Source organism: Uloborus diversus, chromosome 10 (genome assembly GCF_026930045.1).
Source record: "Uloborus diversus isolate 005 chromosome 10, Udiv.v.3.1, whole genome shotgun sequence".
Classification (NCBI taxonomy): domain Eukaryota; kingdom Metazoa; phylum Arthropoda; class Arachnida; order Araneae; family Uloboridae; genus Uloborus; species Uloborus diversus.
This window is the reverse complement of record NC_072740.1, coordinates 136,914,027-136,941,737: the sequence shown is the minus strand read 5'-3', so window position 1 is coordinate 136,941,737 and position 27,711 is coordinate 136,914,027. Positions and strand designations below refer to the sequence as shown.

Here is a 27,711-nt window from a genome sequence, read left to right as displayed (position 1 = left end):
AAAGTTTTTTTAAAAAATTGCAAAAAGACCCGCGGATAATCCGACCACCGATAATCGGGAGTTTACTGTATATACATATCCAAGGTATACATCCTAAAATTTAATTAAATAATTTCTCTAATTTGATGTTATTGATATAATTCTTTCCTGTGCATTTTCAGTTTTAGTGAGAAAATAGCATATAATACTGTGATGCCCAGGGAAATTCAATTATCTTAAAGCTTGCATTACCAAAGTCGGTGTTTCAAGGTCGGATGCTGAACATAAAAAGAATTTAAAAAAAAAAAAAAAAAAATATATATATATATATATATATATATATATATATATATATATATATATATATATATATATATATATTAATAATAAAAGTGAAAAATATTGAATTTTTCTGCATTTAAGCAAGAAATTTCAGTACTCAAAAACTTACTTTTTCATAATAACTTCCCTAAAAATCTAGTTGAAAACATCTGCTTAAGTATAGCCTTCGATGAACATTTCGCTTCTTTTGAAACTGTTTAACTGTGTAAATGTATGATACAACCGTGACAAACCATTTTTTTATGAATCACCGTAGTGGATAAGTTTTACACGTGCGAAACAGGCGACCTGGTACGTCTTTGGACTGTTTTCCGGATATGTTTTTTATATTTTTAATGTTTTGTTGACGAATGGATAGGCTTTTTTATCAGGCTGAACAACGGACAGGACATGTTTACGCGGATTTCAAGGTAAGACAATTTTGTTATTGGCAGGTACTGTCCCGTGGAAGGCTAATTATCGGAACTTGTTTTCCTAATTAGTCGAGGCGAAACCCCCTGCTTTTAGTTTTAGGTTTGAGCTCTAGTTTATTGTTTTTAGCTTAGCAAGTGGTGTGTTTGCCCATTGTTACTCTGTATTACATGTACTGGAGCTTAAGCATTCTCTTCTAGTTTATAGTTAAATTTTGGTCTTTTGACCATAATTAATGAATCCTCCACGGCTGATGAGCTCTGGATTCACTCTTTTTCTATTCCTACTTAATAGCTGTTTGCATTTTTCCTTTTTATCATCATTTGTTATGTATAGTTTGTTTAATATTTGTAATTCTGTTTGCTTAATTTTATATATATATATATATATATATATATATATATGGGAATGTATATCTTAAATTCTGAATACATTATTATGTGTAATTTCAATTTTTTCCAAGTGGAAATAAACCCCTTCAGAAAAAAAAAAAAAAAACTGGTTTCCTTTCCACCATTCTTCAGGCCATTCCCATCTCTACTTATGGTAATTAAATGTGAAGGATTTTAAAAAATAGTCATAGTATATTAATATTTGTACTTTGGAGCAACAACAACCAATGTCAAAAATATCAGTTTTGCAAACAGTGGTGGTAATGTTTAAAAAAAAAATCGGGATCTGTTTAACTTTCACGCCCCAGCCCAGTGAAATTTTGAGCACTTCAAGAGATAATTGTCTCACATTAGGAATACATCTATAAGATATTAAATTACTTTAATTATGCTTGAATTAAATGTAACATTGAGATTTTAGCTGCGAATAAAATAATGATTGTTGAAAACACGAAGATTGTAGGATTTAGATAAATGTGATTACAACTCAAGCTGTTTCACATTGGTTGTTGGTGTCCCCAGGTACAAATTATACAGCTACTTTTGTTTTCTTTAGAATTATATTGGATAAGTTTATTTCTTAAGAAAGACATTTTACTCGTGCAATACACAATAATTACTGCACTAGCTATCAAAAAGAATTGTGAGTTTCATTTATTTGATATTGTGTGTCAGTGGACAAAATGCAAGGTTTATAAAATCAATTACATAATTTAAACACATGAAGCATTCTCTTATATAAATTGATTAACTTCCATTTGAAAAACTTTTTTTTTTGGCACAAAAAGTAGTTTACAACACACTTCACTTCAACTTATGTGCACTAAATTATTTTTATATAAGTTTGAATCCCAAAATATAACTCAAAGTCATTATCCAACCCCTCTGTCTTTTTATTTTACTATTGATCATTTTGTTTAGAGAAGATAGTATTTATTTTAAAAAATTATGATTCTAACTCACATTTTTTTTACTAATGCTAAATATTTATAACACAAAAAAATTGAACTCAAAAGATAGTGAAAACCCTAAATTTCTTTTAAACTTTATAAACTTTGTCCCTGAAGGTTTGATTTCTTACTCTTGTTCATTCAACTAATATTCCACAAAAATCATATTCCTTTAGCTTGCTTATCCATCCAGAACTAGCCTCAAAATAAAAACTTGTGCCAGAGAATTTTTCTCACACCACCTATTTCCCTTAACAACTATTACATCTAATGGATTTATTCGTTTATTTCAGTCCATTTAGGTACATACCTGGTTTAATAATTTATAAAACAAAATAAAAAGAAATTTTTGTTAAGTCATGCTTTCACTCGCTTGATGAGAAAAACACTCACAATTAAAAACACTAAATAAATAAATAAAAGTTCCACCAGAACTCGTGCAATAAGAAAAACACTCACATTTCAACCACCCCAATTAGCAAGTTGCCCCACGGTGACAATCAAATCACTAGCAATCATGATAGGTAGTAGGGGCATCCCCAGAAATATTACGTTATATTATAAGCACTTAATTTCATTTTTAATCTCCAGAGGGCACCTGTGATGCAGGGAGTTTTATTGCTGCTGTTTGGATAAGTGGTTTTTTAGTATATTTTTTATTATTACTGTCTAATTCTAGTATTTTTATTGCATTTCATAATGTAATTTAGTATTTTAGTGTTTTGGGAGCTAATTTTTGCTGTTATTGTTTTCTTGAAGTGTTTTTGCATTTTTTGGAGCTAAGCCTAACTGTGGTGATCTCCTTGTTTTGAATTTGTGTGCTTTGTTGGGTGTAGAAACTCAGTTTATTTACTGCTATATTGCTGTTTTTAGTATTTTTTCTGTGTTTTTTGCATTTTTTTGTTTGCCTTTTGGAATTTTCACCGAGTAGAAATGGGTGTTATATGCATAATGAAAGTGGTTAAGAGTGGGAAGGGGGACAGGTGGATCTCTTGTGACTTATGTCGTGTGTTCTGCCAGTATAAGGGGCAGGATGAGTCTGTTTTTGAGGAGGATTATATTTGCACTAAAAGTGCTGAACTCTCAGACTAAAAAGCATAATTATAGATGAGAAGTTGGATGTCATTGGAGTTACGGAGACATGGGCTACTGAATTTGATACAGATTTATTGTGTATTGCTGGGCATAATTTGTTTAGACAAGATAGAGTAGGAAAAAGAGGTGGTGGAGTTGAATTTTATGTTAGAGACACTTTCATTTGCAATGAATTGGTCATAAACAATAAACCTACTGATATTGATATGGTTTGGGTGGATTGATGAGCAATAAGGGCAAAAAATTGCGATTTGGAAACATTTATAGGCCACCTAATTTGAGCCAGGGACAAGACGAACAGATGTATTGTATTACTAGTGACACGTCCAATAAGGTATCCATCATCATAAGGTGGGATTTCAATTTTTCAGGTATTGATTGGAATAATTTTTACCCCGAAAATGGCAGAGAAGAGGAATTTTTAAAAGTAATTGGTGACTGTTTCTTAGATCAAGTTGTAACTCAGGGAACTGGAGAGGATTCGATTTTGGATATAGTTTTCTGTGATGTAGGAAGTTCTGTTCAGGGGTTGTGTGTAGGGGAAGGTATTGAAGATAGGGATCAAAACAGTATTAGGTTCTGGATTAAATTTGAAGCATACAAAGATGAAAGTTTCAGACTTGTGCCCAATTTCAGAAACACTGATTTTGTCGCACTTAGGCAGAGCTTAAAGGAGGTATTTTCATCAGGATTGGAAAATAGCAACCTAGATCTGCAGTGGACGGAATTTAAGGGAAAACTAGCCAAAAATGGTTGGGGTTATGTTCCATTTAGAAGAAAAGTCGTAAGTATTAAATATTGGCTTATGTGGTTCTCAAGGGAGATAAAAGAAGCTCTAAACTATAAGCAAGCTGCTTTTCATCAGTTTAAAGAAACTGATCAGAGTGCTGACACGCTTCAGTATTGTAATGCAAGACGCAGTTTTAAGTACTTGGTACAGATTCAGAAAAAGGAATTGGACCAAAGGCTAGCAGATAACATTGACAGAAATCCTAAAAGATTCTTTGCTTTCGCTAATACTGGGAAAGCTTGAAGTAGTCAAATTGGGCCATTGGTTGATGAGCATGGAAATTTAATTCAAAACGATAGGGATATTGTAAATGTTCTTAATAACTTTTTTCCAGTGTGTTTAACGATAACTGCATCTCAACAGCTGACACTAACAAGACACAAGCTATCATACAGCTGAAGGATTTTGTATTTTCCAGGGAGGAGGTTCTATTTTATTTGAAAAAAATTAAAGCAACTAAAGCTCCGGAACCAGATAATATTTATTCAAAAATTTTAGTTGAATGTGCAGAGGAATTAGTGGATGTTATTTTAAATATTTTCAATACTTCTCATAACTTGGGGACAGTGCCAGAGGACTGGAAGCTGGCTAATATTACGCCGCTCTTCAAGAAAAGGTCTAAAGGTAAAGCAGGGAATTATAGACCTGTAAGTCTGACTTCTGTGGCTTGTAAGATTTTTGAAATTCTGATCAAAATTAAGATTATGAATTTCTTAGACTAATAGTCTGTTGATTAGTTTGCAGTATGGTTTCAGGAAAGGTAAATTGTGTGCTACTAATTTATTGCATTTCTATGACAAGGTTACCTTGGCTTTAGACAACAAAAAGTGTGTGGATGTTGTTTATATTGATTTTCAAAAAGCTTTTGATAAGGTATGTTGCTCTTCTCAGCAAACTAGCTAATAGAGGAATTGGAGAAAAAACCTTACTTTGGGTTAGGAATTGGCTGATTGGAAGGAAACAAAAAGTAGTTGAGAGAGTAAATCATTCTAAATGGAGTGACGTTTTAAGCGGGGTTCCTCAGGAATCAGTTTTATGGCCTCTTCTGTTTAGTATTTTTATGAATGATATTGATGAAAATATTCCTGGAAACATTAATTGTTTTGCTGATGATATGAAAGTTATGAGGATTGTAGGGAACAAGTAAGACAGCTTCAAGAGGATTTAGATCATATCACGAAATGGGCGGATAAGTGGGGTGTGGCAGTTAATGTAGGGAAATGTCAAGTGTTACACTTAGGTCATGGAAATAAGCTTACAAGTTATTATTTACAGGGTTCGGTCATTAGGCCCGCAAAAAACGTTATTGATCTGGGTATCTTAATAAATCAGGATTTCAAGTTTAGTCAACAGTGCAGCATTGCAAGTAACAAAGCCAATAGAAAGCTTGGGTTTATCAATAGATCTATTTCAAACAAATTGAGGAAGATTCTTCAACCATTATATAGGAATTTAGTAAGACCTCATTTGGAGTATGCTGTTCAGTTTTGGTCTCATCTCAAGAAAGATATTTCTGTGTTGGAAAGGGTTCAAAGAAGGGTTACTAGACTAGTAAGAGGACTCTCAGATTTAGGCTATAATAACAGACTTAATAGGCTTAATATGTATAGCCTGGAGCAAAGGAGAGCCAGAGGGGACATGATTCAGTTATCAGTTGTTTAAATTTATCAAAATGAAAGATGTTAATGGGTTTAATTTTTCTCACAGAAAGCAAGATAAGGGGACATTAGGGGGGGGGGGAAGCTATTCAAAACTCAGACTAACCTGGAAATTAGGGAAAATTACTTCTTTAGTAGGGTCGTGAGCACTTGAAATAGCTTACTGGAAGAGGTGGTAATTAGCAAGGGGGTGGATAGCTGTAAGAGGGTCATTGATCTTCATTGGGCACTTATAAACTGACTAGGACCAGCCTAGCTGGGCCAAGAGCCTGTTGCTGGTCGCCACATTTGTATTTGAATAACTATAAATAGTACAGAAAATTTCATTACTGAAAATCTGCGGTGCAACTCATGTGTAACATGCAGTGCTTCAAAGATTTTTTTTTACGGAAAAAAATTTGGATATGGGGCTCATATGAGTGAGTACACAACTCTGGTTCTGCACTAAAAAATTAGTGGAAAAATTGTAAAACAAGTCCCTAGGGGGAAAAAGATTATTTTGGATGATTTAAAAAATGTCAGGGGTACCCCATAACTTGCTACAAATTTTCATGCTTTTAAACTTTTTGCTTCAGGAGCTCCTTAGTAGAATTTTAATGGCTAATATAATGCTCCCTTCTGCTTCATTTTATATAAGAATCAGCAAAACTGGTATCAGAAGCCTTTGAAGGGGTTTTTTTTGGCTGCCCAGTGTAATCAAAGTTGAACTTTGAAACTATCTTTTCAAACAGTAAATTTGGAATTCGCATCTCAGCTAAAATAATGCATATGATTAAGGAGGGGGAGGTCTCACATTTCAACCAATTTTTCAGTTTCTACTAAAAATATAGACAAAGAAAAGAATCTAAAAAAAAAAAAAAACATGGTTCGTATTTTATGTCATTTGATACCAGTGCTTTTAATTGTTCCTAATTTTCAACTTACCGTTTAAATTTTGTCCTTTTAATCAATATAGCAAAGCAAAAGTGCTATTTAAAAATGTTTTTCCTTCATTTTTAGGTATAAGTTTAAACTTTAAATCTCTCTAACTTTTACTAAACTGGGACGATGGTGCCTTATTTTACTTTGTGTACTAAATACTTTTATACTGCTTACTAAGTTGCTTCTGCTTTCACTAATGTATCTTATTGAAATGTCAAAAATTGGTTTAATGAAGAACCCACACCTTCAGAGAGCTTAGTTCCCCTTATACATGAACTGTTAAGTTTAGTGTCTCAGGAATGCAGTGTTTATTCTATGAATCCTCTATAGAAATTGAAAATAACTTACAGCCATTCATCCAAATCTAGTGACCTGACTCTTGAGATATGTGAACCCAAATTTCTATGAATACCAGAACACTCTATGCACATTAGAGCTCCAATATTCAGACTTGCCCAGTCTGGGTCTAAAATAGTAACAAAGGATTCAAATATTTTTCATTACATTCAAATATTTTTTGGAGTTAAAACAGAAAATATTACAATAAAAATCAATTTCATATTCACAGAAATTTAAAATTAAAGATCAGTTAAGAGTGGTGTATTTTTTAGTGAGTTAGAAGACACATCAAAATCAGTCCTATCTGACTGGTAAAGTGAGTTCCTGCTTAACCTGCAAGACTTCTATTTTGGCAACCGATACTTCTAGGTACTTCCAATTGCAAAAACAGTCAAAATAAGGTGTCAAGTTCAGATAAGAAAAGTTGGAAGCAGAAAAAAATTTAGTGGAAAAATACGAAATCTAGCTTTTTACATGGTCCCCAAACCCCCTACATTGCATTTAGGGAAATCAAAAAAGTGAAAAAACTTTGCGAAATCCAAAATTTTTATATTTGTACAACTAACAGTCACCGAAACATGAAATGCAGCATTTTGTAAATTACATGACTTTACACTTGCAGTTAATTATACATGGGGAAAGGGGGCAGGGTGAATATAGAGGCTAACAAGGTTTGAAATTATCTGTGTGAATAGTATTTCAAACTACTCATTTCAAATTGTAAGAGCTTTCTTTGTGTTTTTGCATCTCATAACATAACATTTGCGCATTCTTCAATAGCAATGAAAAAAATAAATATTTAGTTTTTTTACTTGAACAACCTGTCATTCTACTGAAAGGGCAATTAGTTACAATCTCATCTTCTGCATGGTCCCAAAAACTCGAATATCTTCTTGAGTTTTGGCTATAAATATTTAAAAAATATTTTGGGTGAATTATTTTTCAATGGAGATTATTTACCAAAATATAAATTAGGGGACGTAGAGTTCATATAAAAAGTATGATTGTTTATTTCTTACTTTTTTATCGCTTTAAACTTTCAAATTTTTAATTCTGCATCTTATTTTGATTATTTTCGCAACTGGAATTATGCATCTAGGAGTTACGGTTATGACAGTAGAGGTCTTGCATGTCAAACGGGATCACACTGCATAACAGTTGTCACACATACAGATAAAAAATACTGAGTAAAATAAGACAAGTGATCTGTACAAAAGGTGCTAAAAATAAATCATGGTTCCATATTATTCAACAAATGATTGGTTTTCATCTTAGCCTAAAAATTAAGTCATTGAAATTATGAAGATTTTTGTTGAGCTAGGGTACTGTGCACTACAAATATGATTTAATCTTGCACTATTTTATTTCATTTTTTGCCCCCTCCTCCCCAAATCATTTCTAACTGAAAAATGTTCCTTCAGTTATCTAGGATAAGACTTTGACCTAAATTATTTCCTACATACAAGAAAACTTAAACCAAAAGCAATCATACATGTGCTTTTAAAACCATGACTACTGAAAAGAGGTGAATCTAGTTACCGTGATGAAGAAAACCCATGATGTCAGTGCTCTTGATGAAGCTGATCCCCTCCCATACTTAAATTCTGATTAAAGCATTCAAAATTACCCAATTTCCATTCATAAGATGGGTGATTTATTCACAAAAAGAAAATTTTTAGCAGTAGAATGCAAAAAATGTATAAATAAATCAAACGAAGTTCACATTGAAAATAGATTTAAGTGAAAGACATTTGATTTGAGGACATGCAATAGTGTGCTAACTGGTTCTACATCCATCATGCTTGAAAACAATTCAAACTACAACAGAAAAAAAGCTATATGTTTCAGTTGGCATTTCCCACACAAAAAAGAATCTATGAATTCATTTGTTATTTTATAATGGTTTATTTAATTTTAAGTACTTTGATATGTTATGATTTCTTACACAAAAAAAGAATCAAAGGTAGTAATTTGTAATGTCAAGATAAAGAGTAAATTGTAAAATAAATTGATACAAAACCAATATTTTTTTTTAAATATAAAGTAAAATTTTTTCAATGGAAGCAAAAATGAAAAAGTCTTACTTGAAACATCACAGTCAACACAATGGCTATTTCCTGAGATAGTGGTTTTAATTGCTTGAATAGATGCTGGATCAACAGCAGCGGTTATACGTCCAGCCTAATTAGTTAAAATAAATAATGATTTAATACATCTAACAACTCATTAAGAATGGGGAAATATTAAGAAAATCAATGATTTAAATTTTACCTTTGATTTACAACTTTCATTGCCTTGCAAACTTGTCAAAATTTGCTGTTCAATAGCTGATATCCAAGCTTCTCGATCCTGTTTTTAGAACAAAAGAATCTTAAAAGAAAAAACTTGATCTGTGCAGAAATTTCATTATTATTCTTTTCAAATTCAATATTTGTTTTAAAATTTTCAAATTTCAAATTAAATATTTCTTTTTAATGACTAGAGAACATCATGCACTTTAAAACACAAAGTAGTTTTTACCTTAGATTTATATTAAAAAAAGGGGGAAGGGGATGACATTATGAAAATTAATTGAGTAAATTAAAAGGGAAAAAAAAACTTCATGTGATACTAAATATAAAGATTGCTACAAACTTTCCATCAATAATGGTACTGAGACAAGAGAGAGCATAATATGTATGCCTATTTCTACAAACTATGTTTATTGATTCATATGTTAGGGTTTACACTAGGCAAAAAAGTAAAGTGGGATTTCGCACCCGGACCAAAATTTTAAGTGGAATATTTTTTAATTGAAGTGGGTACAGGATTTTTTTTTTTTTTTTTTTTTTTTTTTTTGCAGTTTATTTCACTGTTTGAACGTTTCAGATAAATATTTATTTGAATAAAATATTAGCATATCATGTGGCACAGGATTTTTTTATGAGCGTAGCATCGAAAGACATTGTTTAATTTGTCCGGTTGAACAAATCTGCATCTTATTACTTTAGCATAGGCATGATTCCTTTTTAAATCAATTAATTCAATAAAACGGTGGGTTGTTGAAGTACTCTCAATTATTTTTAAAATTGCATTAATGCCTCAGAAAAAAGGGTGCGAAAATGATAATCTTACTGACAAAACTGTTTTGGTGCAGCTTCAATGTAATTTGGGTTTAAAAATATGTTTTTTTTTTATTGCAACTAAGAGCAGAAGATAAACTTAACATTTCAAAGGTGTTTGAGCATTCACTAAACCAAAAGAATAAAGCTATTCTCATTTTTTTTCTTTCTGTTTCTGTGCGGCTAAATTGCTAGACTATTCTCTTTACTGACAATAATCAGATGGTAGCTAAAAATTATTATAAGCCATTTCATTTATACTGGCTACTTTCTTACATAAATATGAAAAATGAAAAAATCTGAGGGGGAAATTTCCCAAAGGTTTTAACTAATGTGTGCTAACTGGTGAACAGTGGGAATAGCTTACAAAAGGATTTATATTGAGTGGGATTTTAGAAAAAGTTGGTGGAATCATGCAAGCCTCTAACCTATCGTGCACCCTGCATGCTAGCTAAACTAATTCATGCTATTTTTTAAAACTTCACCTACATCAGAGCTAGATGCTTCAAAATGCCACTGCTTGTTATCAAGTGACACAATGATGAACTCATGATCATCTGAATCTGTAACAAAAATGTTCTAAACATAACTCATATTATTCACATACATGATTAACATTTATACATAAAAGTTTTTCAATTAAAAAAAAGTCAAATTTCTAATCACCTGACTCAACAATATGAATTTGAGAAGAGTAATATAGATTTTAAATAAATAAAAATAATGTAGTTCGATGAAAATGTTGACAATTTTCTTCATTCTAAGCCAAGAGGACAAAGAAGTTTTAAGTAATTTTTAAAAAATATTTTTAAATTAGTACTTTAAAATTTTAACATCAAATAAGAACAAACATAACTTAGTTTTATGCAAAGAGGTAAGCATGAATCAAAGTGAAATTGTATAAAAGTCTGCATAAAGTAGCATATGTTTTTTTTTATAATGTGTTTTCAAATAATATGTTTCAAATCATGTTAAAGTTTACCACAATGCAAATTAACCTTTAAATAAATAAATCAAGGAGCTGTTGATTACAGAGAATATGAAAATGATATACTAACAGAAGCAGAGAATATATCTTATGTACAAATAACAAAATTGAGGAGCAGCCCAGTTAGGCTGGCCATACTTGATTTATCAGTCCCCAGTGAAGATAAACAGTCTTCTTAAAGCTATCTACCCCATTACTCATTACAGCTTCTTTTGGTAAGTTGTCCCAACTGCCTACAGCCCATTGAAGTAGTAATTTTTCTTTGTTTCCAGCTTAGCCTGAGATTTGAACTTAAAGCAATGGCATCTGGTCTTGTCTTCCATGCAAAAATTTAGCACACCAACACCTTACATCTTGCTTTATTTCTTATCCTTAATTCCAACAATTTTATTTTACTTACAAGAACTACACCATTATTTCAATAGTTCCATGCAAAAAGTTTAACTGCATGTTAGCATACCATTCAGAACTTCAGCAACCAAAATGTGTATAGCATATACTGCTTCAGGAGAGAAAAAAATCCCTTCAATCAACAGAAGTGCAAAAAGAAAATTATAAAACTCTCTACTAAAAATAGGAACTTTTTGATCCCTTGAAATCATTAAAAATTTTAATTTGTAGAAGAAAATATATATTTATAAATATGAATACAAAAATTGCAACCATAAATAGTTCTTGGATAAAAAAACAAATGCATAGATATTCATATCTCTCTCTAACACAAAAACGAAAAATAACATTTTGAGGATTACAAGTTCATAATGTTTACAGTTAGAGCAATCTAGCTTGTGACAGCCACCTAAAAAAATGGTTCAAACATGTTACAATATTTATGTCAAAAAGTAAACAGTAAATGCCGAAAAAAATCTGTTTGAAAGGGAAAAATGTAATTTTTATTTCACTTTTGAAAAAATTTATTAGTAATAAAACCATAAAAATAGCAACAAAACCTTATTTTCAAAGAATAAGAAAACAAAAATAATTCATGTTCTAATAGTTTTTTTTTTAATTATTATTATAGATGTTCAGGAGCTAAAATTTGAATCCAGCTTCCTTATGAAACAAATGTTAATGGTTCATGCAACTAATGTTGTGGGTAAATATTATTGATTACCCAGAATGTAAAAACATTTAAAAATAGCCAAGAATGTGATCTCACACATTCTTTTTTTCTATTTTTAGTGTTTTTATTCAGACATTATAGTTATTACAATAAAAACACTCATAGTACTGCTACACAAGTGCGAGGAAACACTCATGATCAGATTTGAAGATCAAAAGGCATACACAAAGTAGGGGAATGTGGGGCAAAGTGAAATGGTTAAGATGACTGAGTTTTTTCAAAATGAACGAATCAGAAATTTGTTTTGAAAATTACAGTAAAACAGGAAAGAACCTTCTATTTTATAATAAAACTTTCATTGAAACAGTATTTTTAAATTTTGGCAGTAAGTTTGAGTCTTCAAAAAAAAAGTTGAAATTTTCACTTTTTTTTCATGGGACAAAGTGAAAAATAAAATATTTTACAAATTAAACATTTTCTATTCGATTATAAAACATATTTCTGATCAAAAAAATAAGTAAAAAAAGGTTGAATGAATAAATGAGAAGATAATGAAACAAAAAACGAATAATTAAATGAATAAATCAATTAATGTATGAAAAAAATAAATAAGCGAGTAAAAGAATGAATGAATAAGAAAATAAGTGAATGAATTAATAAATGAATTATTAAATGAATAAATCAATTAATGTATGAAAAAAAATAAATAAGCGAGTAAAAGAATGAATGAATAAGAAAATAAGTGAATGAATTAATAAATAAATGAATTATTAAATGAAGAAATGCAAATTAGTTAATTCATTAATAAAAACATAAGTGATTTATATTTATTGATTGAGTGAATAAATGAAGCAAACTATTTCATTCTGCCCCATCCACTTTGCCTTATATGTACTTAAGTAATTGTACAATTTATTTTAAATACAAATGTGCTTAATATTAACTAAATTAATACTGCGTTGAATATTAGGAGGCCTCAATTAACATTTAAAATGTTGAGAACAAAAACTTTATCATTTTATAGTAACAAAAATAATTTTTGACTTACAACAACATATTACAAGATGAGTATTATTTTTTAAAAATTGCCTGTGTTATCAAATGCTTTAATATTCGGCGATATTTTCTTCCTGACTGGAATAGATTACATATGAGGCAGTGAGAAGCAAATGGATGCAAGTGGACATTTTCAAGTTTTGAGTAAAATGCATTTAAAGATAACATCCTAGGTAGGCTTTCATTGAAATATTTTTCCAAATCATGCTGTACAGCAGCAACTACCAGGGCTACTAGTACCATCTCTTACCCCAAGACAGAGGAGAGGTTCACCTATCATGTGTACTGGTTATCTCCAAATTTTTAATTTTGTCACTTACATCCCTTTGCTTCTCACTGCCTCATATGGTACTACATAGTTAAAATAATACCCGATAGGTGGAGCTAAAAGCAGAGTAAATATCTCACTATTTCACTTTGCCCCATGTTCCCCTACATACAAATCATACAAAAACACAATTACTTCAATAAAATTTTTAATAGTAAGAAAATCAAACTCATACAATGTTAACTGGCCACCTGGAAGCTAACATTATAATGAAGTTAAAAACTGAAATTTCAGCAAATAGTGATGCTGGGAAACTAGATATGATGCCTTCTCTTTATGATGCATTAGAATTTATGAAAAATAAATAAATAAAAAACAAATAGCTATTCACAAAAATATGCAAATGTTGACAAAAATTCTGGACTCTGCACTATTTGAAAATAAGTGCACAGTTTATTTATTTCTTTTAAAAGCAGACAAATACAAAAAATATTTAAAGAACATTTTTTAAAGATTTCTGATGCATTCAGAAACAACTACTGTACAACTTTGGAAAAGACAATTATTTAAATTAAGGCTACTAGCTTTTGACTTTTTCTTCTTTGACTAATTTAAGTGTAAAAACTTTTACAATGGTTATTTTTTAACACAGACACACTTCACATGTACACGACTAAATTAAAGAAGAATCAACAAACCATCCATCGCTTCCATGTTCCTGAGTCCAGTACTTTTCATTCGTCTATGCCGTTTTTTAACAATAGGTGTATCTAATCTGCTCAGCAGAGGGTTGGTACTGGGAACTGCAGGTATTAATTGAGTTTCACTCCCATTTAGAACACCTAGAGATGTTTGAAATAATAAATTAAACAGTACATGATAGCATTTAATCACCAAGGAAAGCATGCAGTATAGTAATAAGATTCAATGGTTTGACATACTTAAAACATGAAATTAAGATAAATTGAAAAAAAAAAATTAAATACTTTCTCACCTCCAGCCACAGATAAATTACCAAGGTCTGAGCCCAGCTCATTGACCTGATGAGATGAGGCACTAGTTGATGTTCCTGGCGTTCGTGAACCTCTAGGTTTCTGTCCAGGAATTTTAACAGTTGTATGCATCAAAGGAATCTCTTTACCATGTACATCATCCATATAATCCTAAATAGATATACATAAACATGTATAGTTAACTGCTAGTATGAATTTGGAAAAACAAAAAAACAAAAAACAAATGATTTGAATTGCATAAAATAGCTGAAGAAATTGACACACATCTTCTTTAAAAAAGAAGAGGAGAAGACAAGGAGTTAAGTAGTGGTAAATGCAACAAATAGTACATTTTTTGCATGATTTTCTGCATCATTATAGATATATGCAAAAACATTAAACACATACCACATCAATGAAAGTATACAATAGAACTCCTAAATATATCAACTGAAAAATATGTTTTGAATTGCCAAACAAAAAGTATCATTTTAGAAATGATACAATACAAGAGAAATGTATAAAATTCAGACTTTAGATCTACAGAAATTATATTAAAAATTCATGGCTCAAAAAGGTTTGAATTAGTATAAAATTGCTAGCAATTCAGTTAAGAAAATATTCAAGTTTTGAATAATACTTTTCAAAGTAACACCTAATTAATTAAATTTTTCACATACAAAACTGAACATAATAATTATGCTTGGAGTCAGTGACATTCATAGCACCCCTGCAACTCTGGCGGCGCGAGAGAGCGCAAGAGGTATGAGGGTCCCACACTCTGAAAAAATAACACTATGTTGAAATTGTTGGAAAAATCTTATCCACTATAATATTAAAATCTGTTCACGTCCGTCTGTCTGTCTGAAGATCGATCTTCTCGAGAACCGCTGCGAATCGAGAGTCAAACGAGATACTGATCAATCCGAAATTTTCCAAAGAAAACAATAGGACCAATTTCATAATTGTGCTACTTTAATTAGCAGAGATATTAATTAAAACGTTAATTAACATAACGTTATTCAGGAATTTTTATTTCTTTCCTGTTGCCATTTTGCATATGCGTGAGCAAGTAAAATTCTAATAGTTCTTTTAAAAGAGAATTTTTTGGCTGCTGTCCAAGTCTTAAAACAACGTTTCCATCCAGAATTTCATTTTAAATTAGTTTAAAATTGATTGCCCTATTCGGACATAGCCTTTATTTTATCGTCTGTCCTTTTTTTATTTTTTACATTCAACGTTCTTAACTCTTTTCTTTCAGCATATGAAAGTTGTTTCTTTAGCTATGTTTATTGATTGTAGTGTAAGTTTATCATTCACCGGCCTCATATTTTGGTACACTTAGGATGTGAGACTAATTATGTTTATTTTGTTGGACTTTTTCCCGTCACATGGGTGAGTTTTCGAATTGTAATAACTCTCTTTTTCCTTCCTGTTTCTATTTTTAAAATACAGTTTATATCATTAAAAGAACATGTTAAATTAAGATTGTTTGGATTTCTTTGTGAAACAGAGTTGAACAAAAAAGATTGCTTTTAAGGATTTTAACTAAAGCTAACTTGGAATATGATGACTTGGTATTAAATTAATGCTTATTGGTAGTAATTTAGTCTTGGTGCTTTAGTTTCACATAATCAACCAAAAAGTATGTGTCATTCTATGTAAAAAGCTGATTGTAATTGTACATAAATAGTTCAGATATAGTCTATCAGATGTAATTCATTTTAACGTGAGCACAGATTATTATAGTTGATAATGCATATATTTTCATCTTTTGTGCTAATTGAAAATACTCATAACTTGCATCATTGATAACTATGACTAACGTTAAAGAGATTTTTGACAAAAATATGCTCTACTGGTGTTTTGCAAACCTTGCATGACGCATATTTATTTACTCCTTAGCGCTTTAGAAACGGATGTCAGAGTAATACAAAAACATCAATTGGACATCTCTTTCATTTTTCAAGTAGCCCGTGCAACGCCGGGCACGCAACTAGTGGGGATAATAAATCTTGCAGGAGGCGCACCAAAGTCTATGTACGTGCTACCGCTTGGAGTATGTAAAAGATGGCCAAGACCAAAATTATTTTGAACTCTACACCATGCAAAATGTTATTACTTTTAAAAGACTTAAAAACTCAGAAGTCATTTTTAGGTATTCAAAACACAGAATTCTTTCATACAACTTACCACAAATTCATCTATTTACATTTTTATACATATAATTTTCCTATTTTTTACTGCCAATTCTATATTTTACATAAGTTCAAAGTGAACAAGTCATTGCTACAACAGTTGCAACTCTATTTGATTAAAACATCATAATATGATTCTGGCAAGCAAATGAAAAGCTGGAAAATAATAAGTAAATAAAAGTAAAATTGCTCATATAAAATTGCTCTCAAATATAACGATTTGAAAGTAAAAGCAGGAGGAAAAAATCTACTAGCAGAATCTTGAATGATTCTTCTTAGTCCTACACGCTCAGAGGCATGCATTGTTATGGCATGCCTCTGCATTTCATAAGGAGGCAAATGCAACTTACTTATTCTTCTTCATCAAAATCGCTAAAAATGAAGCACCATTGCTTTACCCAATTAAAAATCACCAAAACCAAATGCATCCCATAAATTAAATTGAGACTTATTAATGATTGGTTTCATAACTTTCTTAAAAGATAAGTTTTAACAATCCCTTAGTAAGAAGACCTCTTAATAGCGGTCCAATACACCCATCAATTTTTGGAATTAAGTACAGTGAAATGTGTTTAACACTAAAATGCTTTAAATGAAAAATGGGTTAACAAAGAATGACAATATTCAAATTTGTCATAACACTATAGTAAAACTTTATGAGTTAATGAATGTTCTTAAATGCATAGAAGGCCTAGGGTAAAACAAAACATAAATGTACAGTGAAGCACCATTTTTGAGGGGAATGCATGAAAAAAGCGTATAAATGAAAAAACTTATAATAGGTATACCTCAAAATGTATTAGACTCTGCAACCACCAATTTTAAAAATGTATAATTGATAAAAATGCATAAAAGAGAAACATATACATGGTGCTTCACAGTAATTTAAATCGGTAAACAACATGATCAATTTTGAGGAAACAAAGCTGGGAAGTTATTCTCTAAAGATCAGAAAAAGCGAACTCTTTTTGCAATCCTTTTGTTTTTGCAAATCATTACAGAACTTACATGAAGGCTAGGATGATACGTTAATCTACCATCACTTGTCAATGCTACATATTTCTTTTTCCAATCTTTATTCAATGCTTTACAACTTTTTTTGTACAGATATCCCTAAAAGAAAAAAATATTTACTAACTATAAAAAGCATTAATATGTCTCCTATTATACAAGCACACAAATCAACAATGAGTATATGAGTGAAATTTTGTTAATGACAAGTATGAACATTTCAAATTCATATTTCACTAATAATGTTATTTGCTTTGCTTAGACAATGCATTTGAAAAAAAGTTTAAATTGTTTCTAATCAATAATGGAAGAGTAAACTTAAGGCAACATTTAAAAAAAATATTGAACTAAAAAGTTTAATATAAATTTTTAGAAAAAGAAATTACAGTCAAAATTTTGAAGAAATAAAGAAAACAGTAATAAAAAATGCAAATACAGTTGGCTCTCTGTTTAACGACTTTCTCTATTTAAAGACGGCTTTTCACAGTCCCAGATGGTCCACTATAGCTTTAAAAGCATTCTATATAAGAACGCTTTCTACTTAAGGACGATTTTTTGTGGTCCCTTGAAAGTCGTTAAACAGAGAGCCAACTGTATACATAAAATATGAAGAAGAATAGAGTTTCTTTGCTTTTTTTCTATGTTTATATTTTCTTAGGGAAAGTATGTTATATGAAAACATGAAAAATTTAAATCTGTTCACAAGTTTGCAATACCGTTGAAGATAATTAGGGGAATAGTAATAACACTTAATAAAGTCGTAAACTGATGTTTTGAGATGAAATTATTTTCACAGACATCAGAAAAAATGATTCAATAATTATTAATTCCTACTATAGTATCTGACAATTGTTTTATTTTTTATTTTTAAGGAAATATTTTTATGGACATTATTGCCATTTTTCGTTTTTATAAACATTTTTTGTATCAGAGATATTAATTAAGCAAAAACCAGGAACATAAACAAAATGTTGAATTAAAAAATATTTTTAATATTTGTAGAATATTGCTCATGAATCTTGAAGTGAACTGTCACATTATATTACAAAATAAATGCACTTATTTATATAGCGTAATCATGATATAGTAGATCAAAGACAAATCACAGTAGACATTAATATCAAATAAGTAAGCATGCTTAAACTTTGAATGAAGCAGTTGTGCTATTGGATAACTGTTAAACACATCCAGAAGGACTCAAAGATCCAACCCATCTTTTATTTCTGATTACTACAATAATTTTACAGCCTATGGATCAAAGTGTCTTGTAACTGCCAAACGTTATAATAGAAAAAAAGTGTGATTCAGGTACCTCTTCAGTTGTGGAATCCCAAAAACATATGATACATAAAAAAATTTGATTTACATAAAGTTTGCATCAAGTCTGAAAGTCTGAATCAGAAAATATTAACAATGTGGCAAATCTACACTGCTACCAGCAGGTGGATCTTTAGGCATACATTCTGAAAAAGTCTATGGGCCATTCCACAGAAATCGATCATTTGATATTGCACGTAACACCTCATATATTTCATTAAAAATAATACTTTAAAATATTGATGAAAAAGTTTTTACTACTAAACAAATTACAAACTGACGTATAATTTCTTAAGCAAAAAATTTTGTCATCACCCTTTAAAATTATTACTTTTTAATGAAGTATATGAACCGTCACGAGCAAGATAAAGGATTGACTTTTTCGTGGAATGGCCCCTCTATGTATCTATATATTTTTTATATATTAGGACTAGGGGTGAAGTAATTTCTACATTGTGATGCATTGTCAGCTCTACATTGTGATGTTGAGATGCACCACAATGCAATTCAAGTAGAGTTTTTTTTAAGCTTCACTTTAAAAAAAAACTTGTTTAAATTTTACAAAATCTCTAGAAGATTATATATATATCATGTATGATACTATTAAATTCTTGCACCAATAAGAAAGTGTCAAAAAAAAATGTACACTACCCTAAAATCCACTATTTTGTTGCATCTATGCTTGCCTCTCCCTAACGGAAACCCCGACTAGGCCCATGTATACACACACATATTTATTCATAGGAGAATGATTTTGCAATTAATATAAATTAGGAATAAAACTGAAGACCCTAAAGATGTAGAAAAAAAAATTCTTTGAGAATACAAATGCTGCTAGTATAATATCTGAGGAAAAAAGATACATTACCTGCCTTAAAGGAATCACTCGACCACTACCGACTTCACCGTTTTTATTTTTCTTGTCATCCTCACATTTCTTCAAAGGCTAAAAAACAAAACAAAATGCGTTAAAATTTGTTCTAAAACAAAATAATCTCAGAAACATGATGGCAAAGCCTCCAATAACAATTCAAACGCAAGGAGAGAATTATTTACAGATATTGAAAATATTGACTTAAATGCATGATATGAATAAAGTTTAGTAAGCTAAGTATAAATTAAAAATAAGATAAAATAATAATAACCAGATAAATAGAGTTAAATAGTAAGAAAACTTGCACAAATATATATCAGCAAAGCACATATTAAAGTTACAGCACTGTTTAAAGTTTTAAATACAAAACCATACAAAAAAAAGAAAGAAAGAAGAAAATGAATTTAAGTTCCTTGTCTTCACAGACAAGTAAGTCTTTGGTGCCTTACTATAAAAGAGTGATATATGTATCCAAAACATAAATTTTGTTCACATCATATGGAAAAAAAATAGCACAGGATTTTCAACAAATTCTGATATACATTTCCGAAAGAAATTGGTTCACATCATTGAGTAAAAATTAAACCTAAAAAGGAATTTTCCAAAATGAAAATACAATTTATTCTAATAATTGCTATTCATAATGCTACAAAAATGACAAATTTCAACTTGACACTTAAGTGTCAGTTTCATCAACTGTTTCTGCATTTGTATTCATTTTACAAGTTGTAATGCTTATTTCAGAAGAATTCAAAGATATCATACAAATTCATATGGTGTAAAAGCATTTGCAGAGAAAACTTTCTTTTACAATGTATTTACTTACAGGAAAAAGATTAGACCGTCGACGTGTTTTCCGAGATGTTGTGGGAGTAGAACAAGGTGTGGGCAAATCTTTAGAATCTTTTGGAACAACTAAAGTATTTGAAACAAGGACTTCAACACCCATTGCTCTTTCTGGTTTATCTTTAGTTTCTCTGGTATTCAAAGTAACTCCCTCTACCCGATTATCCTAAAAAGTAAGATTAAATTAATAAAAAACACGGAAAACATCCAATTTCTGAAATATACAAGCAATCTATGTTTACTTTTGTTCCATGATTAGGAGGCATATGACTAAGATGACTAGGAGATGCTGAAACAGCTGAATGAGTGGTGGTTCCTACACTTGTAGTTGGATGATATCCATTATTTGTATTTCCACCAACGGATGTAGAGCTGGAAACATAACTATTACAACGATTTGTATGGCTGGGTGTGCTGGGTCTTGAGCTAATACCAGCCATTTTCTGTTGCACTATCTTCTGACATGCTGAAAGAAATAAAAATAAAAACTTTAACAATCCATTAAACAAAGATTTTATTCAAAATACACACACACACACATTATATATATATATATATATATATATATATATATATATATATATATACTAGCAGTACCCACACAGCGATGCCCGGGATAAAAATTTAATGAAAGTCCGTTTAATAAAAAAAAATTGACGCCCCCTCCCCCTGTAATGTGAAATGATCATTTTTCTTTGTATAAAATGCATACACACCTTTTCAAAAAAAAAAAATATTTAACTTTCTTTGGAATTTAAAACTTTTCGTCAAATCATTAAATTAGATTTACAGTTTTTTTAAAACTCTATTTAGCAAGTGAAGCTGTTTTTACTGCAATTTAACCCTTAAAGCGGCCGTGACGTAAAATTCCTTCACCCAGCGATGTATCGAAGAGCGGCCGTGTCGGAAAATTTCGCCATGAAAATTCTGCATCGAGAACGGCTGCGACGTAAAATTCTGCCACCTGAAAGCTACTCTAAAAACGGCAGCGACGTAAAATTCTGACTGTGCTTTCCCCTGTTCCAAATTTCGTGAGGGACAGCCGCTGACCAAGGGGGTGTTTCTCTTTCTATTCACTGAAGGGGTGTTGAGAGCTGACACTGCGGGGTGCTGACTCTCTTTTTCAGTCAGTGATATTTGAAATCGACGGACAATAGTTTTGTGTTCACAAATGTTCGATTTAACTGTTTTTATTACCACAATTATTTTCTATTCGTTGTTACTTTATACATAGTTTCGAAGTTTGCTATTATTTTATTAAATTATTGTTTCAGTTGTTTAACGTACCATCGTCGAACATATCTGGATCAAAAGGGGGCTGATATGGTTCGGGAGGGGGAGGGGCTGATCTTCATTTCCCCCTTCTTAGTTTAGCTTATGCACCAAATTACGGCGAACTATGCATATGTTTCTCGAAAAACTATGTAAGTTAATTAATGAACTAAAAAATGTTTTTTTTTTCACTGGAATTTTTATACAAAAAGTACACCATCTTTAACCATCGAATTTCTTTGTTACATTTCGTTTCATTCAAACTGAAACAAAGCTGATGGCTGTCGAAATAAGTAAACCGTTTCGCATGTACAATGACGATCGTTACTGTTGAAATTTCCAAATGGGCTTAATCTTTTATTTAACGATTCTGGTAAATAAACAGAAACGTATTTAAAAATATTTTAGAATTTAAAATAGTAAAAATATTTTCTGTAAAATATTCCTGCTGCAGATTTGTTGCCGATGTTTTTATCATTTTACAGTTCTTTTAATATAACGGATTAATTTCCCATGTCATTTAGGAAAGAATAAAATACTTTGAAATTTGATTTGTGTTCTGGACCGCTGGCCTTCGAGGCTAGAACCTTGGTCAGCCACTACATTTTCTGAAACAATTTTGCCGAGTTTTCAGTTTAGTTGGGGGGGGGGGGGGACCTGATGTTCAGGCCCAGTTCTAATTTTCATCATACTCAGACCGCTTGGGTGTTATTTATGAATAAAAGCGACAGTTGGGGCAACGGCTAGTAAAAACTGGCCGCATAAAAAAAATGCTATATCAAGGCGTACATAAGGGTAACTTTGGTTCACAAAGTTATTTTTACTCATATTACCGATCACGGATTATTATTTAGTTTGTATATATCCAAACTTCTCCCAGACTTTCAGTTAAATATTAAAGTCAAATATTATGTTAAATTTAACCTTGTCTCATAACAAAAATATGGATATATATGTGACTAAATCCAAGAACAGAAATATAGTTGAATCTCCATAGTTCAAGATGAATGGGGCTGGGTCTACCTCGAAATATCTAAAACACGAATTATTAAAGTCAGAACTTCATTAAATAAGATAAAAAGCTGTAAAAAATTTTTTAATATCCATGTGAACTATTATAATTTTTTTTGCATGAAAAATGCATTAAAATATTCTAACATTTAATATTACTGATAGTAGATTACATTGTGTAAAAAAAAATCCAGGGCTCCATGAAAAAAGTAAACATTAATAAGGGTTCCACCTCTACTCATCAAAAAAAAAAAAAAATCAAGCAACACTGTCTTAGAATGAAGATATGACTTAATGAGAGCCCACAGAAATGGTTGCCACTTGCTACTATTTTTTATTAAAAATTACATTTATAAAAAATTAGGAGGTTCGAGTTCTCATGTAAATGTTTCAATTCATGTAAATGTTACACAGGGCCCCAGATATGCTTTTTCTAGTATTCGCTTTCAATTTTTGTCTTCTTCTCTTTTTCTTTTTTCCTATATAATCGAAAAAGGAGCTTCAATGAATGATTATTTATCAAAGCTAAATGCTTATTTATTATATATGAATTATTTTGCGATGCAGGTCATCTATGTGCAAGATTTATTCAAGATTCATTGGCATGTATTTATTAACAATAAATAAATTTCAATATTTTTATCGTGAGGGGGGGAGTCTTTTTTCATTTTTGTTCTGGGGGACAAAACCACTTGAGTCGGCCCTGCTCCAAAATACGTGAACCTTTCATTGGAAATTTTTGCTTTACTAGTATGGATACCTTTAATTGCACGATCTTAATTGTTTTTCATATTCAACATTTAACAATTAAAAAAAATAGAGATAGGATTCTCAAAGTGGGTTGCTGTGGTACCCTATGGTGCCGCAGCGAGAGGTTTTAGTGGTGTGAAAATGGTGGTATCAAAATGGTGGCTTGATATTGAAATGTTAAAAGCTTGGTTGATAGTCCAGTCTCAGCTTCGCGCCATTTCCTACCCCAAGGACACCTTGCATGGTATACCTGACCCTGACACTTGCACCCCATAACGCCATAGCAAACGAGCTAGAGTACTCCATTGTTTCGTTTGCAAGACGAAACGAGAAAGGGGAAGTCCTCGGTATTGTCTTTCCACATGAATGCAGATCCCATGAGCATCAGAAGGGGGAAATCTTATTTTCAAGTTCTTTTCATAAAGAACAGTGATTCAGCTGACTGATAAGAACATGTGCATTCAATAAAGTCAAACAAGAAAGAACTAAGATATGCTTTGGAGAGTTAGCAAAACTCATCCTTACATTACTGGAATTATAATATTTGTAGAACTTTGTTTTTCATAAAGAAAGAGTCATTGTTTTCACTTGAAAACCAATTTTTAAATAAGTACTGAAACATCACATTCTTAGACATATATTTTTGAACCTTATGTTACTATAGGAATTGCGATGCTGAACAAATAGGTGTAACAAATGAAAAACAGAACGGAATAAAGTTAAGCTAATGACTTGGTAAAATATAATTAATGTTATTGGAGTGTATTAATTTTAAATGATATTCTTCAGTAAAACAGAAAGAGCGAAGAGTGGTGCGAAAAAATCAAAACAATTATTTTCGAGTGAATGTAGCACGGAGAAGTTGCGATTGGTGAACGCAACGGTTTAAAAAATAAGTTATTTTGAAATTGCATGCTTTTGACAGCCGAACGAGCCTTAAAAATTCGAAAACGCGGAGAGTTTTGCCGGTTTTTTGGAACTTTTTTCAAAATTTTGCATCTTTTTCTTTTTCTTTAAGTGCTATAAACCCTGAAACGTTGCAATTGGTGAACACTTAATTTTTGTAAAAAGATAATGAAATTGAATATTATAATCCAATCCACAACTAAACAGAAAATTCCAAAATGGAAGAATTCCACCATTTTTTCATAATTAAAAAAAAAAACCTTCATTTTTATTTTTAAAATACTATAAGACCAGAGAGTTCCAGTTATTGATGAAGAATTGAAGCGGAAAAGAAAATTGAAATCTGATATCAAAGCCGGTAACGTTCCTGAAAATTTGAAAAATATGCAAAATTTCATCGTTTCTTTGGGATTTTTAACGAACACTTAATGGAATTACCAAAAACCACAATAATTTGAGCATTTACTTTTTTTCAAAATTTAAAAACAAAAAGAAAAACTATCATTTGATGAAGACAGAATCTTCTTTCTCTTCAATCTTGAAGAAAAGTAGTCTTTCATCTTAAAGTATGCTTTTAACAAAAGACAATAATGTTACTTGTTTTCTATCTTAGGATTTCAATCAATTATTTTTTCAATAGTTTTAAAATGTTATGAAACAGTGAGAAACAAACGTATGTAAGATCCAAAATTTTAAAATTTGGCGATAATCAGTAGAAATGGTAGGAGAACCTCTTTTCTGTTTTGGGGCAAGAGATAGAACTCGAAGTTTTGGCTAGTGATGCTAAACAGCATAGTTTAGAAAAAAATCAATTAAAAGTCTATCTAGAATTTAAAATTTAAACGTGTTTTACTCGAAACTTTAAAAGTCAACTTACATCCCTTCTTACAGCTTCTTGCTGCCTCATATTTTGCAACTACAAATCTAAATAAATTTACGCTGTACGATGAATATCCACGTTTACATATTCATGTAAATTACGAAATATAAGAAATGAAAGCATTTTTGACTTCGTTGTTACGTGGTTTTAACAGTGCACGCAGTGAGATGACTGCTATAAATAGGTTTACAGACAAGAAAAACGAATCGAGGGGATAGGGGCTTAGATCATTGAGATGGTCTAAAAATAATGGGGGTGGCCGCCGGACACCATTGCGGACCCCATTGCGTTCGCCACGATACTGCCACTGATGAACATTTACGTAAATGTATGACTATATGTTTAATTTCTTTTTTATTAAATTAAAAATTCTTTACTATTGCAAGTTAGTCCTAAAGTAGAAGATGGAGAACTTGTAAACACATAACAAACGCCGCTCATGTGAGCTGTTCCGGTATCTTTTTTAAAACATGAATGTTAGGTTATTATTAATTTTCGAGAAAAAAATATTATAATTTATTATTATTTTTTGTACTGTCGATTCAGAAAGTATAGTTAAGTATTTCTTTATTTCTTGTTACTACATAATTAGTCAAGAATTTTGTGCTATAGAACAGCTACAGGGAGGCCAGATTATCCCCATAAAAGTCGGAAAACTTGAGCTTCTCCTCAGAATTTTTAGGGAGCCAGAAAATAAATAAAAAACTGTGATTAACAATTACAGTTTCTGCTTTTAAAAGCATTTTTAAAGAGATTGCTAACGTTGCCGCATGCTAAATAAAAATGTGTGGAATAAATAAATAATAATAAAAGGTGAGGATACATTTAATAAAATGTGGTCACAAGTTATGTTTTCTGGCATAGGATTTGGTTCAACTCTGCTATAATGCTCATTTATGTCTTTTTTTTTTTTTTTTTTGTGAAGTGTTAAATTTGATTTAAACGCTTTACTACGTTATTCGTCGAGCATTGCAGTACAACATGTGTAATGTACGAAATTTCAATTCGCTGGGAAGGTGGAATAACCTTTATTGAATTCTACTGGATCACTTTTGTAAATATTACTAGTAGCACATATAAGTTTTGCATCAATGTGCATAGAATTTTCGAAAAATTTCCAAAAGCTAAAAGTGAGGGCCTTGAAATGAGACCGAGTTTTCCCTAATTTTAAAGGCTAATCTAGTCCTGACTACAGGAAATAAAAAGGCACGAAACATTTTAACTAAACACGAAACATTAACAAAAAATCCAGTTTAAAATCATTTAAAAACATTAATAACCTGTGTGAAACCTAATAGCAATGTATAATAAAAATAATCTTAACACAATAAAATATTTCTTGGGCTGTGCAGTCTTATAGGTTCTTTTTCTTTTGTCTCCAGCGATTGGAACAAACTACGAAACTTTCAAATTTAACAGTGAGCATTGTTATGTAATTCATAATTTTTTTTTTGTATTTGACACATTACAGTACAATTTAAACTAACAAAGTACTAGTCGGAGGAGTGGAGTCGGAAGGAAAATGTTCGACTCCGACTCCTGGATTTTGAATCGTCCAACTTCGACGCCGACTTTTTTTTTAATTTATTTATTTTCAATTCCCTCCCTTCCCTCAAGGAAAAGGATTATATATTTTATCGGATCTTTTTCGGATTCACCGCGCCAACACTTATTTGAATTTACCGAACACCCTCAAGTTTCCTCTCAAGCTACGGTCGCCGGCTTGTTCAAGGAATACATTCCTTTTGCTAGTTATTATTTTTATTTGAAAGGGATTACTTTAAGCAACAAATCCGTTTGATGACAGTTGCTATCAGTTAAAGAGAGTGCAAAAACAAGCAAACTAGGGGACGGCGTAAATAGCTATTACAGAAAGTATGATAAACAATCAAGTCTGCTGGTTGCCAAAGACAGTTATTTTGTTATTAGTAGGCCTATATACTTGTAATCGAACTAATTTGTGGTAAATTATTTAAAAAATGCAAAGAAAGTCGGTAAATATTATTGAAAAAAAGAAGCCCGGAGTCAGAGTAGGCCTGTTTCGAATGACTCCGACTCCGAATCCTTTACCCCAAAATAAGCCTGACTCCGACTCCACAGTCCTGGTATAGGTCACAAACTCTTCAATGTAATTCTTTGAAAAATGATGATTGTCCTCTCTTTTTTTTTAAATCTTGTTCGTATGTGCCCCAGGCTTGACGATATTCGGCCACAATCGGAGCACATTTGAACAATTGAAGCCTTTTCTTTTTTTTTTTTTTCAAACACCATAAATTGAATAGATTTTCTTTCAAAATCTCA

The 27,711-nt window shown here is 31.0% G+C and overlaps 1 protein-coding gene across 1 annotated transcript in view; it reads right to left on the bottom strand.

Moving 5' to 3' along the window:
• LOC129231291 (centaurin-gamma-1A-like) overlaps positions 1–27,711 on the bottom strand; it is a 361,060-nt gene that overhangs the window by 14,296 nt on the left and 319,053 nt on the right. Inside the window, exons 7-16 of the mRNA XM_054865578.1 lie at positions 20,800–21,057; positions 20,557–20,753; positions 19,740–19,817; positions 17,552–17,656; positions 14,348–14,516; positions 14,052–14,195; positions 10,468–10,541; positions 9,149–9,226; positions 8,962–9,058; positions 6,887–7,004 (exon numbers count right to left, since the gene is read on the bottom strand). Coding sequence (XP_054721553.1) covers positions 6,887–7,004; positions 8,962–9,058; positions 9,149–9,226; positions 10,468–10,541; positions 14,052–14,195; positions 14,348–14,516; positions 17,552–17,656; positions 19,740–19,817; positions 20,557–20,753; positions 20,800–21,057 — 1,318 coding nt within the window. The remainder of the gene's footprint in view (positions 1–6,886; positions 7,005–8,961; positions 9,059–9,148; positions 9,227–10,467; positions 10,542–14,051; positions 14,196–14,347; positions 14,517–17,551; positions 17,657–19,739; positions 19,818–20,556; positions 20,754–20,799; positions 21,058–27,711) is intronic.